Below are 12342 nucleotides of genomic sequence, written 5' to 3' on the forward strand. Positions count from 1 at the left end.
AAATTTCTTGGTTAAAATAACCACGGAAGTGGCTAGAGAACTTGATCGTAAGCAAAAACTGTTCTATAATTTTTTTTGGAAACTCAATATTTTTGAGTTATTCGTGGTTGAAAATTGGTCATTTTCATTGAAACATAACACATTTTCAAACGGTTTTTTGGAAATATCTTAAAAACTATACATCTAACTAAAAAAACTATGTAAAACATTTTTGTAGCTTATAAAAAAACCAAAGAGACTAGTTCCTTCATAAATCTTGTAGTTATAATATAAAAAGAGATATGGTAGCTGAAAATAGTTTGTTTTTTTTGTGCATACTCAAATCGTTGTATTCAACTTGAAATAACACACAAACGGTCGATTTTAGGTGCATAATGTTACCAACACCTTTTGTAGTGCTTAAAAAGATTAAAATAAGCAATATTAAAGGTATATTGCATTTATCCTAAGCGAGATATTCTGCAAAAAATTGATGATTAATGTATTTTAAGAAAAAATGAGAAGTATATTTAACCTCTCATCCACCAGAATTTGAATGCATCATTTTACTTCTACATTATTATAGTATTATGGATGGGTTCAAACAGTTGGACAGGTTTAAAATGAATGGTTTTTGAAAAAAATATATATTTTTAGATTTCCTTAAAAATCTTTTTTTCTACGTGTAACTTGAAAATGATAAGAGATACAATAATGAAACCCAAAACAAAATTTTTATTCAACAAAATCCTACATTTTTGTGTGGTACCTTTTTTTCGTATCTCTTATCATTTTCGAGTTACATGGAGAAAAAGGAAGATTCTTAAGAAAATTTAAAAATGCGCTCTATAATTTGATCTTATTTAAAAAAAAAAACTATTCATTTTAAACCCGTCCAACTTTTTGAACATAGAAATAACACTATAACAAAAAGTATTGTAGAAGTTAAACGATGTATTTAAATTCTGATTGATGAGGGGTTAAATGTATTTCACATTTTTTTTTAAATTCCATTAGTCATCAATATTTTTTGCAGCATATCTTGCTTACTTTGAACGTAATCGATATTTAATGTGGCTCATTCTAAAGGTCTTTTCAATCACTACAAAAGGTATTGGTAGCATTATACAACTAAAATCGACCGTTTCTCTTTTATTTCAAGTTGAATACACCGATTCCAGCATGCACCAAAAAAACAAACTCTTCTCACCTACCATATCTCTTTTTGTATTATAACTAGAAGATATATAAAGGAACGAATCTCTTTGTTTTCTTATAAGCTACAAAAATGTTTTGTATAGTTTTTTTCGTTAGATGCACATATTTTAAGGTATTTGCAAAAAACCGCCCGAAAAGGTGTTAATTTTCAATGAAAACGGCCAATTTTCAACCACGAATAACTCAAAAATTTTTGAGTTTAAAAAAAAATTGAACAGTTTTTGCTTATGGTAGGGGAGCAAAGTATGCTAAATGTGCAGTTACTCGAGCGCTTTGGAGACCTATTGGGTTATGAATAGTAGGTCCTAAAACCAAAAAAAGTTAAGTAACATTTTCCATTTTAGTGGGCGCTTGCCATTTTTTAATTTAATTTTCCATTTCCAATAATCGTTTTTTCCGATTATAACGCCATCTATGCATAATTCGAAAAAATGTTTCGAATAAAAGTTACTTATTTTTTCGTAAGCAATCCAAATCTGCAATAAAAAATGGGGGCTCCTATTTAATATTTTAAAGTAACCCCCCACCCCACCTCCGTGGGGGGGAGGCGTGTTTGGTGCCATGCGATAGATTTTTTAAAAATATTAAATAAGTATATTTTACAGTTTTTCGATTTGATGTTCATTTCGCGAAATATCGCGGGATTCGTATTTAAAATATTAAATTTACCCCCCACCCCTCTCCGTGGGAAGTCGTGTTTGGTATCATTCGATAGATTTTTAAAAAATATTGAGCACATATTTCTTAGTTTTTCGATCTGTCATTCATTTCGCGAAATATTCGCTTTTTTCTTGTGAAACTTTGGAACTCGCCCATTTCCTTACGCCCGGCTCAAATCGTCAGATTTTTGAAATATACACTATTTTGCATGTACTTAACTTACCTTATCTTAATCTGACAATTTCGAGTTTTTTTAAGGATAGATTTTTTTTTCGGCCCCCCCTTAACGAACTCCCCTGTGTTAAGAGCCAATATATGGTAGAGGTACATCTGCAGGGTACCAGGTTTCTCCCCATATGATAATCTGACGCGCTTGAGTAACTGCAAAAATCCCCGCTTGGGCTCCCCTACCATTAGAATTAGGTTCTCTAGCCATTTCCGTGGTTATTGTAACCAAAAAATTTTACACCCCCGAGAAGGGGTGGGAACTACCCCCAAGATAAAAGCGCACAACGACGTAGGGGAGACTTTGTTTCTTGAGCTATTCTCTACTTATTGTAAAAATATCAAGTAAATCGATGTAGTAGGATGGAATTCGGAGCCAAATAACCTCATTGACTGCCCTATTACCAAAGACCGAGAACTTACCAACTTGGATAGTATCCTGGGTTTTCTTGGGTTTTCCTCATTGAAACATTGACGCACTTTTCTATCGTATACTTAAGTACGTTTTCATTAAAAGGACCTTTTGAGTTTGAAAGAATGCAAACAATTCTATATTAACCAATGTGGATGTGGTTTTAATTGCATCTTGAAAGTCATATTAGTAGTATTTTGTTTTATAGGTTTCTGAAAAACCGACGATCTATATTTCCTATTTGGAGATATATAATGAAATAGGCTACGATTTGTTAGGTACAAAGCAGGCAAATAGTACAAGGACTATAGATGTACTTCCGTAAGTAAATTATGATTTAGCATTATTATAAATTTTAATTACCTCAATATAATATGATAGTAAAACGCTGACGAAATTCCGCGAGCAAAACTTAAGAGAACCCATTAGCGCGTAATTAATATTACTTCGGGAGATAGTATCATACCTTTTTTCGTAAGATCTGCGGAACTTTGGCAACAGTGGTAACCTTTGACATTATCTAAGATCAATATTTTGACAATTATACTTACTCATAGACCCGCTAAATGGAAGTAATAAAAAACAATTTTGTTATTAGTAAATAAATATTTATAACAATAAACCAAAATACAACTGCTATTACACTTAAAAATCTGTCACAGGTTTGTCAAAATGACAGTGACAATTTCTCTATGTTGCCTAATTAGTTATTAGTTATAATATGTTCGATTTCTTGTTAGAAATAAAAAATTTTAGTAGGTAGGTCCAAAATGACACAAGATCTAGGCATGGGATAAAAAAGTTTATTTGAAGAAAGTTTGTTTTTTTGTTCTTCTTAATGGCGGTACAGGCTCGTTTTTAATATTGTATTTAATTACAGAGTAATTTCCACATACTAATATATTTCTCAAATTGGGCTCTGTACCGCCATTCTTTATTATATAACGAATATGTGTGCCAAATATCACAACAAAATATTCAAAATTACAGCCGCAATCTTGGACCGCGTTTGTTGCTACCTGTTGATCGCTACTGTTGCCTCTTAATATACAATTGTTGGAAGTAGAATTAACAAGCATAATAAAATAAATCCATTTAAATTTTTTGCACTATCTTTTTTGTCTCTGTATCGATTGTATTTCCACGAGATGGGACGAAATTCTGTCGAGCAAGGACGTTCTTACCGTTCCAAGACTATAATCTCCCAGATTTGCCAGCTCTCTGAAACATTATGGGAATAAAAAAATATGAAAAAATTTTTTAAGTAACTCTTTTTTTAGTTACGAGTGACTAAAATTAGAAATATAAAAAACAACTAAAAAGCAAAAAATAAAAAAAATTCAAACTTGAAGGATTACTCAAAAAAAAAACTGTTAAAACGCAAGCCTGTCCTTCCGCAAACACTTTCGAGCCCAAGTTAATTGTTTCAGGCCTAAACAATTAACTTAAAAAAGTGAAATTATGTATAGTTCATATAATTAGCTACAATCTGTAAAAGTTTCAAGTTTCTACATTGCAAAAACAAGAGAATTTAATAATTTTCCATTAGAATCGTTTTCTTATTTAAAAAAACATAAAAAAATTTATTGACTATTCGTGTATTGTTCCCGCGAATGCATATGTCTAAAATTTTTCATTCATTTGCATTGAAGAAAAGGCAGTCAAATTAACGTCTTAAGATTTGACCCAAACGATTGAACTAAAGAATAGCGTTTAAAAATAATTATCTTCTTATTTGTCTTTAGGTACCGTCTCCAATGAATTTTGGCGATCTCTATCCTGTTCTTTTCTTATTAGGGATTGTAGGTTTAGTCCTGCCCAGACCTGGTTATTAGACAGTCAGGTCATTTGTCGTCTCATAGTATTTTCCCTCTATGTTTCCTTCTCGTTGGATACCTTCTCGTTGGAACTTTACCACGCTGAGCAGATGGGACGTAAATTATTTAAAATTCCAGAGAGTTTCCATCTGTTGTCGATCTGGTGGTATGGGAACGATATTTATTGTCGTTTTCTGTACTACTGGATTGAGAACTTAGTTTGTTAAGTTTTTTAAAGTTTAAATCTTGTAGACGAGTTTCACTTTTGGAAGACAAGAATGGTGATGCACATATTCGAAATCTAAACGTTTTTCCTGTCAGCACAGAACAGGAAGCTATGCGGTTGTTATTTTTAGGAGACACTAACAGGTATCTGATATTTTTTTGTAGTAATGTAAGTATCCAACAAGTATACAAAATGGTGCTTTTTGCAACCGTGTAAAACAAGACACTTTATGCCTACAATATTTTTCTAAAGCTAATCTATGTAAATAAATATGTAAATATGTAACTACATAGATATGAGTTAGAAAAAAATTACTTTTAACTGACCAAGTTTATTTTCCTTTCAGGAAAATTGCCGAAACTGCTTCGAATGAATTTTCGTCGAGGTCCCACTGTATATTTACCCTGTATATTAATCTTCGTGACAGCAGTTCTTCAAATTTACGTTCTTCAAAATTACACATTGTTGATTTGGCAGGGTAATGAATTTCATGATTCTTACTAAATTAAACTATGTTACTTAATTTTAGTTACTATTTGACAGAAGAGGGTGCAGTGAAAAGTACCGAAATACCTGTAAAATGTATACCTACATTAGATGTATTTTTTAATTTATTATAAAGGTACCTACTCTTCATTCAAAATAGTGAAAAATATCTTTTTTCCAGAACTTCTCTTCGTTACCTATAAGCGTATTCAAATTTCGGTCAATAAAGCTCTTTACCTGTTTCGTGAATCTACAGTGGTGTTAAAAAGTCCTGCATCACCTTACTAAATACGCGGTCTGTCGTCGATTTTTCCTTGTTCAGCATACTTCTTAATGACTCTAATTACTGTAGATTTGTCGTTTTTGTGGTGAAAAATAATTTCAAAACGTTTTTCGTTCGATAATTTAGTTTGTTTGGTCTGGGATGACATTTTGACCTTTTTATCAAAAATCAAAGAGCGAATAAATGTGTTAGGGTAACTACAGTGTTTATATAGTCAAAATATGTGGCAAATTTGTCATTAAGATTCAATTTAATAGTACTTTAACGACTTAATATTCACCTCATAATTTTCTCGGATTGTGGGAAATCCCTTCAATCAGATTATTTTAATCTTTTCTGTAGAATTTTGAGCTAGTAATTAAAAAAACATACTTAAATTTTTTTATTATAGTTTGACCGCAAAAGTTGGTAAAAACATTCATTTTAATCAAAAAAGGTTCTATACAATTTTTTGATAAAATTAATAGTTTTCTATTTATTCGCTACAGAAAGTGTTAGTTACATATCGAAAAAATCAATGTTTTCGGTACATATACTCATTTACGATTCACTCAATTTTTGCCGTAGAAAAAAATTTTTCAAACCAAGTTCTTGGGAATTAAATAACCAACAATTTCATATTTAAATATTTTTTCGTATCTCTGATGCTAATCTTTCTATTCTGAAGAAAATGGCATTTTTTACCAAACTACAAAAATTTGTTATTTGCTTTTAACTCCAGTTTTTTAAAAACTAATCATTCTAAGCCGGACAAACTTCTAGAATCTATCAATAATACATAAATAAAAATGAATAAATAAGGCCAATGACTAAAAACACCGCTAACTTACATTATTATGCTTCCGACTGAATTTCTCCTTTTTTTTTCAAAAAAATATATTGATTTTTTAATTGCAACTTTTTTATTTTTTATCTTAGAAAGTTTGGTAAAAAATAATTTTGTAGGTTTTTACAAGATCTATAAGCCTATTAATATTAAATGTTTTTAAAATCCCCCGTCGCAAAAAAGGTGACTTTAAAAGGGTTGGTAAAGGTGGTTTTTGCATGTTATTACAAGTTTTAATTGTCAATAGCTCACTCAATTTTTGCCGTAGAAAAAATTAATTTCATATTGAGACATTTTTTCGTATGCCTGATGCTCATCATTCTATTCTGAAGAATAGGCCATTTTTTTCCAAACTTCAAAAATTCGGTATTCGCTTTTAACTCCAGGTTTTTTAAACTAATCATTCTAAGCCCGTCAAACTTCTAGAACCTATTAATAATACATAAAAAAAAGACCTAAGGTCAATGATTAATTTTTATTAGAGTGGTGATTAGGAGGTTGCTTGCGATCACTTTTTCCCTGAAAAAAAAATGGGGACTGACAATCTTTTCATTATAAGTTAGTTAATTTTTGAGCTAGAGACTTTTTTTATTTCTGAAGATACATATTTTTAAATGCTTTGAATTAGTTTGAACAAGTTATCCTCTAAAAATGCATAGTTTTCCCGTCTTTTGACTTTGAATCTACAATATTTTTGAATCTACAAGAAACGGTACAAAAAACGGTTTTGTTTAATTTTTAAAAAGGTGCATTTTTGTTAATAATATCGAAAAACATTGATTTTTTCGAATAAAAGCTAACACTTTCGATAGCGAATAAATCGAAAACTATTAATTTTATCAAAAAAAAGTACAAAACGTTTTTTGCTTAGAATGAATGTTTTTACCAACTTTTGCGATCAAACTATAATAAAAAATTTCCACCCCCGAGATGGGGTGGCAACCACCCCATGGTAAAAGCGCCTTTCGGCATCATATAGATTTTGATCCTTGGGCTATCCACTACTTATTCTCAAATTTTCAAGCAAATCGATCCATTCTGTAAAAATTGAGGAAGGTTGTCACTCCATCTTTTGCGCGGTCGGCCGATACTTCTTCTACCGATTGGAGATTTATCTCTTGCTATTTTGACCACACATGTCTTTCCCATTCTGCTTATGAGGTTATTCCATTCTTTTTTTAGTATTCGTTCGTTTATACACTGTCTGTTACATTTTATTCTAATGTCTTCACTCTTCTTTCGATCTCTCAGATTTGTTTGTTGTGTTGAATCTTATTTGAGACCCACAATATTCATACAATACTGTTTATTTATATAATTTTACATTCTGTGATTTTTAGTTCAGAGAGATTATCGAAAACCAAAACGAAAGGTCCACGTGTTCGAGAAGCCAAATCTATAAATTTATCTTTACATTATTTGCAGCATGTCATTTTAGCGTTATCTAAATCCAAAAGAACTCATATTCCTTACAGAAATAGCTTTTTAACTCATATGTTGAGAGATTCCTTAAACGGAAAGTCTGTAACGAGTATGTTGGCAACAATATCGGCGAAAAACCTTAATATTGAGGTAAGTATTCCCTACCTTTTATTACCAAAGTAGGAAACTTTGTGATTTAATAGTTATTTATGATATACTTGTTAAAAGTACACGTTTAAAGCACGCATGTGAAAGTTTGCAGAATGAGCGGAATTATACAATATTTTTTCTACAAACATAATTACAGGACAATATCTACAAAAACTTTTATTTGAACTTGACTGACATTCCATTTTTATATTTTCTTGACATTACATCAAAATTGCCTATACGGTCAATACGAACTGCAGTGCCTTTTAAATTTTAAAGCACTAGTGCCTTAAAGTAGCATTTTTAACGCTCGTATGGAGTGCTAAAAATTGCATTTTTAACACGGTTGTAGAAAAAAATATATATGTTGTTTCTTTTTCGTTTCCTTCTTCTTCTTTGCTTTTTTTCCATTATGAGTTCCTCGTTTTCGTCCTCCACAGCAACTATTCTCCCAATTGCCATCTCTGAGATCTCTATCTATCATAGCATTTCCTTTGTAAGTTTTCCATCTCACAGCGGATTTCCTCTTCGTCTTTTTCCCGACGGATCACAGTCCAGTATTCTTTTCTGTCACCTGCGCTCTGGCATTCTTTTTACATGTCTGTACCATGCAGGGGTTTTCAAACTTTTTTGTAATTGAGCATTCTACTTCCATTCTGTTCCATATTTCCTCTGTTATTATTCTATCTTTTCTAGTGGTTTGTAGATATCTTCTCATAAACTCCAATTCAACTGTTCATATTTTGTTCGTATTGTTATTGCCATTTACCATACAACAACAAAACAAACAATTTGTTTTGTTTTAACAAAATTACTTAAATACAGGGTAAATTTTATTGCTACAATCTATATTTACAGTTTTTGATATGTTCGTAAATAGTTTTTAATGTATTAATATCTTACCATAGAGTCATCATCGATTTTTCGAAGGGTTTTCATTTCCGCTGTTTCGAGCAATCTTTTTGTCCTCTCTGTGTCGGGTCGTGTTTCTGCCGCGTATGTCATTATTGGTCTGATGACTGTTTTGTAAATTCTGCCTTTCATTTCTTTTCCGATATTTCTATTTCTCCATATTGTGTCATTCAGGCAACCTGCGGCTCTGTTTGCTCTATTCACTTGATCTTCCACTTCTGTTTCGAGCCTTCCGTAGCTAGATACACATAGTTTCAAAAGTTATGCATCACCCCTCGTATTCACGATGTATACGCTTTTATAAATCCGTATCCTTATTACATATTTAATGGGCCTTTTTTATAAAAAACATACCTTTTTTGGTTTTTTATTTTATTTAAATACCCATTTAATTGACATGGTTTTGCCAAGGTGTAAACATGTGAAAAATTTATTTTGGTGAAATTTTTGAAAACGCGATTAAAAATGAATTGTCTTTAATTTCTGAGTTGGACCGTATAAGAATTATCGATTTAGTTGAAGAAGGTCATTCACAGCTGTTCGTGGAGGAAAGAGTGGGTGTTTCTCAGAGTGATGTCTCACGGATATGGAATAGGTTCCTGGAGACAAACTTGATACGGAATAGAGCTCGGTCTGGTAGACCCCGAGTTACCAATGATCGACAGAATAGACATATCAGAATTTCCATCCGTAGAAATTCTTCTATGTCTATACCAGCCCTCCAAAGAGAGATCAGGTATGCTTCAGGAGTCTGAGTATCGTTGTCTGCAATAAGAAGAAGAATTTTAGACTCCGATTTGAGGAGTCGTCGACCAATAAGAGTTTCTCAGCTACAACCTAGACATGTTTTGGACCGCCTCCAGTGGGCTCAAAAACACATACAGCTTCTCCAACAATTTGGGAATTTTGAGCTTTTTTCAGACGAGACCAGAATCTGTTTAAATAGTGATAACCGGCGAATTTGTGTGTGGAGAGAGCCAACAAAATCTTTACAACTAGCCACACACGAATTCTCCGGTTATCACTTAGTCCAGAAAGCCACTGCGCATCCGCTAGGAAAAATATTCTAATTCGGATTTTTTGCACAATCTTACTCAAAAATGACTCCTTTTAACAAATTTCCATGTTGCCAGGACCAAAAGGTGGTCAAAAATTTTTTAAACGTTTTTTTTTTGTTTTTTTCCTAAAATTATTTTTATTGCATGGAAAAAAGTTTTTTTAGGTTTTTTGGATCATTCCAAACAGAAAAGGTCTTTAGTGACTTTTTTCTAAAAATGATAGTTTTTGAAAAATTGCGAAATCGGCCATTTTTAACCCTCAAAGACTATGTGAAAAACTGAAAATTTGAATGTTGCCACGGTAGGTAGATATTCTTTAAACATCGATTGATGAAATCCCGAAGAGTTTTTTGCAATACAATATTCAAAACTCCTTTGTTTTTTAATTGCGAATCAAGCGTGCGCGACACTATTTTCCACCGACAGTATGGTGCAAATGAAAGGAATAACTTCGTTATTTCGAAAATCGGCGACTTTAAGGAAAAATCCCGAAACAGGTCGATTTTTATTTTTAAGTTATGATATTGTGGCATATATGGTATACTAGTGACGTCATCCGTCTGGGCGTGATGACGTAATGGATGATTTTTTTAAATGAGAATAGGGGTCGTGTGGTAGCTCGTTTGAAAGGTTCTTCAATTCTCCATCAAGTAATGTAAACATTTACATAATTTTTTATACAGGGTGTCCTTCTACTTCTTTTTTTGTCAAATAATTTAATTTATTAAAATTTTTTTGGACACCCTGTATAAATAATTATATAAATCTTTATATTACTGAATAGAGAATTGAAGAACCTTTCAAATGAGCTAGCACACGACCCCTATTCTCATTTAAAAAAATCATCGATTACGTCATCACGTCCAGATGGATGACGTCACTAGTATACTATATATGCCACAATATCATATTTTAAAATTAAAAATCGACCTGTTTCGGGATTTTTCCTTAAAGTCGCCGGTTTACGAAATAACGAATTTATTCATTTCATTTGCACCATACTGTCGGTGGAAAATAGTGTCGTGCACGCTTGATTAGCAATTAAAAAACAAATGAGTTTTAAATACTGTATTGCAAAAAACTCTTCGGGATTTCATCAATCGATGTTTAAAGAATATCTACTTACTTTGGCAACATTCAAATTTTCAGCTTTTCACATAGTTTTTGAGGGTTAAAAATGGCCGATTTCGCAATTTTTCAATTTTTAATCGCTTATATGTCAAAAACTATCATTTTTAGAGAAAAGTCACTAAAGACCTTTTCTCTTTGGAATGATCCAAAAAACCTAAAGAACTTTTTTCCGTGCAAAAAAAATAATTTTAGGCAAAAAACAAAAAAAAACGTTTAAAAAATTTTTGACCACTTTTTGGTCCTGGCAACATGCAAATTTGTTAAAAAGGAGTCCTTTTTGAGTAAGATTGTGCAAAGAATCCGAATTAGAATATTTTTCCTAGCGGATGCGCAGTGGCTTTCTGGACTAACTATTTAAACAGATTCTGGTCTCGTCGGAAAAAAGCGCCAAATTCCAAAATTGTTGGGGGAGCTTTATGTGTTCTTGAGCCCATTAGAGGCGGTCCAAAACATGTCTAGGTTGTAGCTGAGGAACTCTTATTGGTCGACGACTCCTCAAACCTGAGTCTAAAATTCTTCTTCTTATTGCAGACCACGATACTCGAACTCCTGTAGAATGCCTTAATTGTCTTTGGAGGGCTGGTATGGACATAGAAGAATTTCTACGGATGGAAATTCTGATATATCTCAGGAACCTATTCCATATCCGTGAGACATCACTGTGAGAAACACCCACTCTTTCCTCCACAAACCTCTGTGAATGGTCTTCTTCAACTAAATCGATAATTCTTATACGGTCCAACTCAGACATTAAAGTACGATTCATTTTTAATCACGTTTTTAAAAATTTCACCAGAATAAATTTTTCAAATGTTTACACCTTGGCAAAACCAGGTCAATTAAATGGGTAATCAAATAAAATAAAAAACCAAAAATGGTATGTTTTTTATAAAAAGGCCCATTAAATATGTAATAAAGATACGGATTTATAAAAGCGCAAATATCGTGAATACGAGGGGTGATGCATGACTTTTGAAACGATGTGTAGTGTGATGCCTAGGTATTTAAACTCCATCACTTGTTCTATTATTTGACCTTCCAGCTCTAATTTACATCTTATTGGATCTGCTGTTATAACCATGCATTTTGTCTTTTGTGAGGAAATTAACATGTTAAATTTTCTGGCGATTATGTTGAATTGGTGCAGTATACGTTGTAAATCATCTTCGCTTTGAGAGATTAGTATTGCATCGTCCGCATAGCAGATTATTTTAAGTTGTTTTTCTCCCATTTGGTATCCTTTTTTAGTTCTTACTTTTTTTATTATTTCGTCCATGATCAGGTTGAACAATAAAGGACTCAAGGAATCCCTCTGTCTTATCCCATTGCCGGCTTCAATTGGGTCAGTTAATTCATCGTCCACTTTTACTTTTATTGTGTTGTTCTGGTAGATGTTTTCGATCGTTTTAATTATTCCTAGAGGTACCTCTCTCGAATATAACAAATGGATAACGTCCTTTAATGTGACCCTGTCAAATGCTTTCTTAAGGTCCACGAAACATAAATATGCCCGTTTGTTGTATTCCAACGATTTCTC

General features: G+C 32.3%; 1 protein-coding gene across 1 annotated transcript in view; it reads left to right on the forward strand.

Moving 5' to 3' along the window:
- The window catches only part of LOC126885341 (uncharacterized), a 49234-nt gene that overhangs the window by 14830 nt on the left and 22062 nt on the right, over positions 1–12342 (forward strand). The window contains exons 6-9 of the mRNA XM_050651898.1: positions 2703–2815; positions 4564–4680; positions 4884–5015; positions 7473–7704. Coding sequence (XP_050507855.1) covers positions 2703–2815; positions 4564–4680; positions 4884–5015; positions 7473–7704 — 594 coding nt within the window. The remainder of the gene's footprint in view (positions 1–2702; positions 2816–4563; positions 4681–4883; positions 5016–7472; positions 7705–12342) is intronic.

The sequence above is a fragment of the Diabrotica virgifera genome, chromosome 5 (genome assembly GCF_917563875.1).
Source record: "Diabrotica virgifera virgifera chromosome 5, PGI_DIABVI_V3a".
Taxonomy (NCBI): domain Eukaryota; kingdom Metazoa; phylum Arthropoda; class Insecta; order Coleoptera; family Chrysomelidae; genus Diabrotica; species Diabrotica virgifera.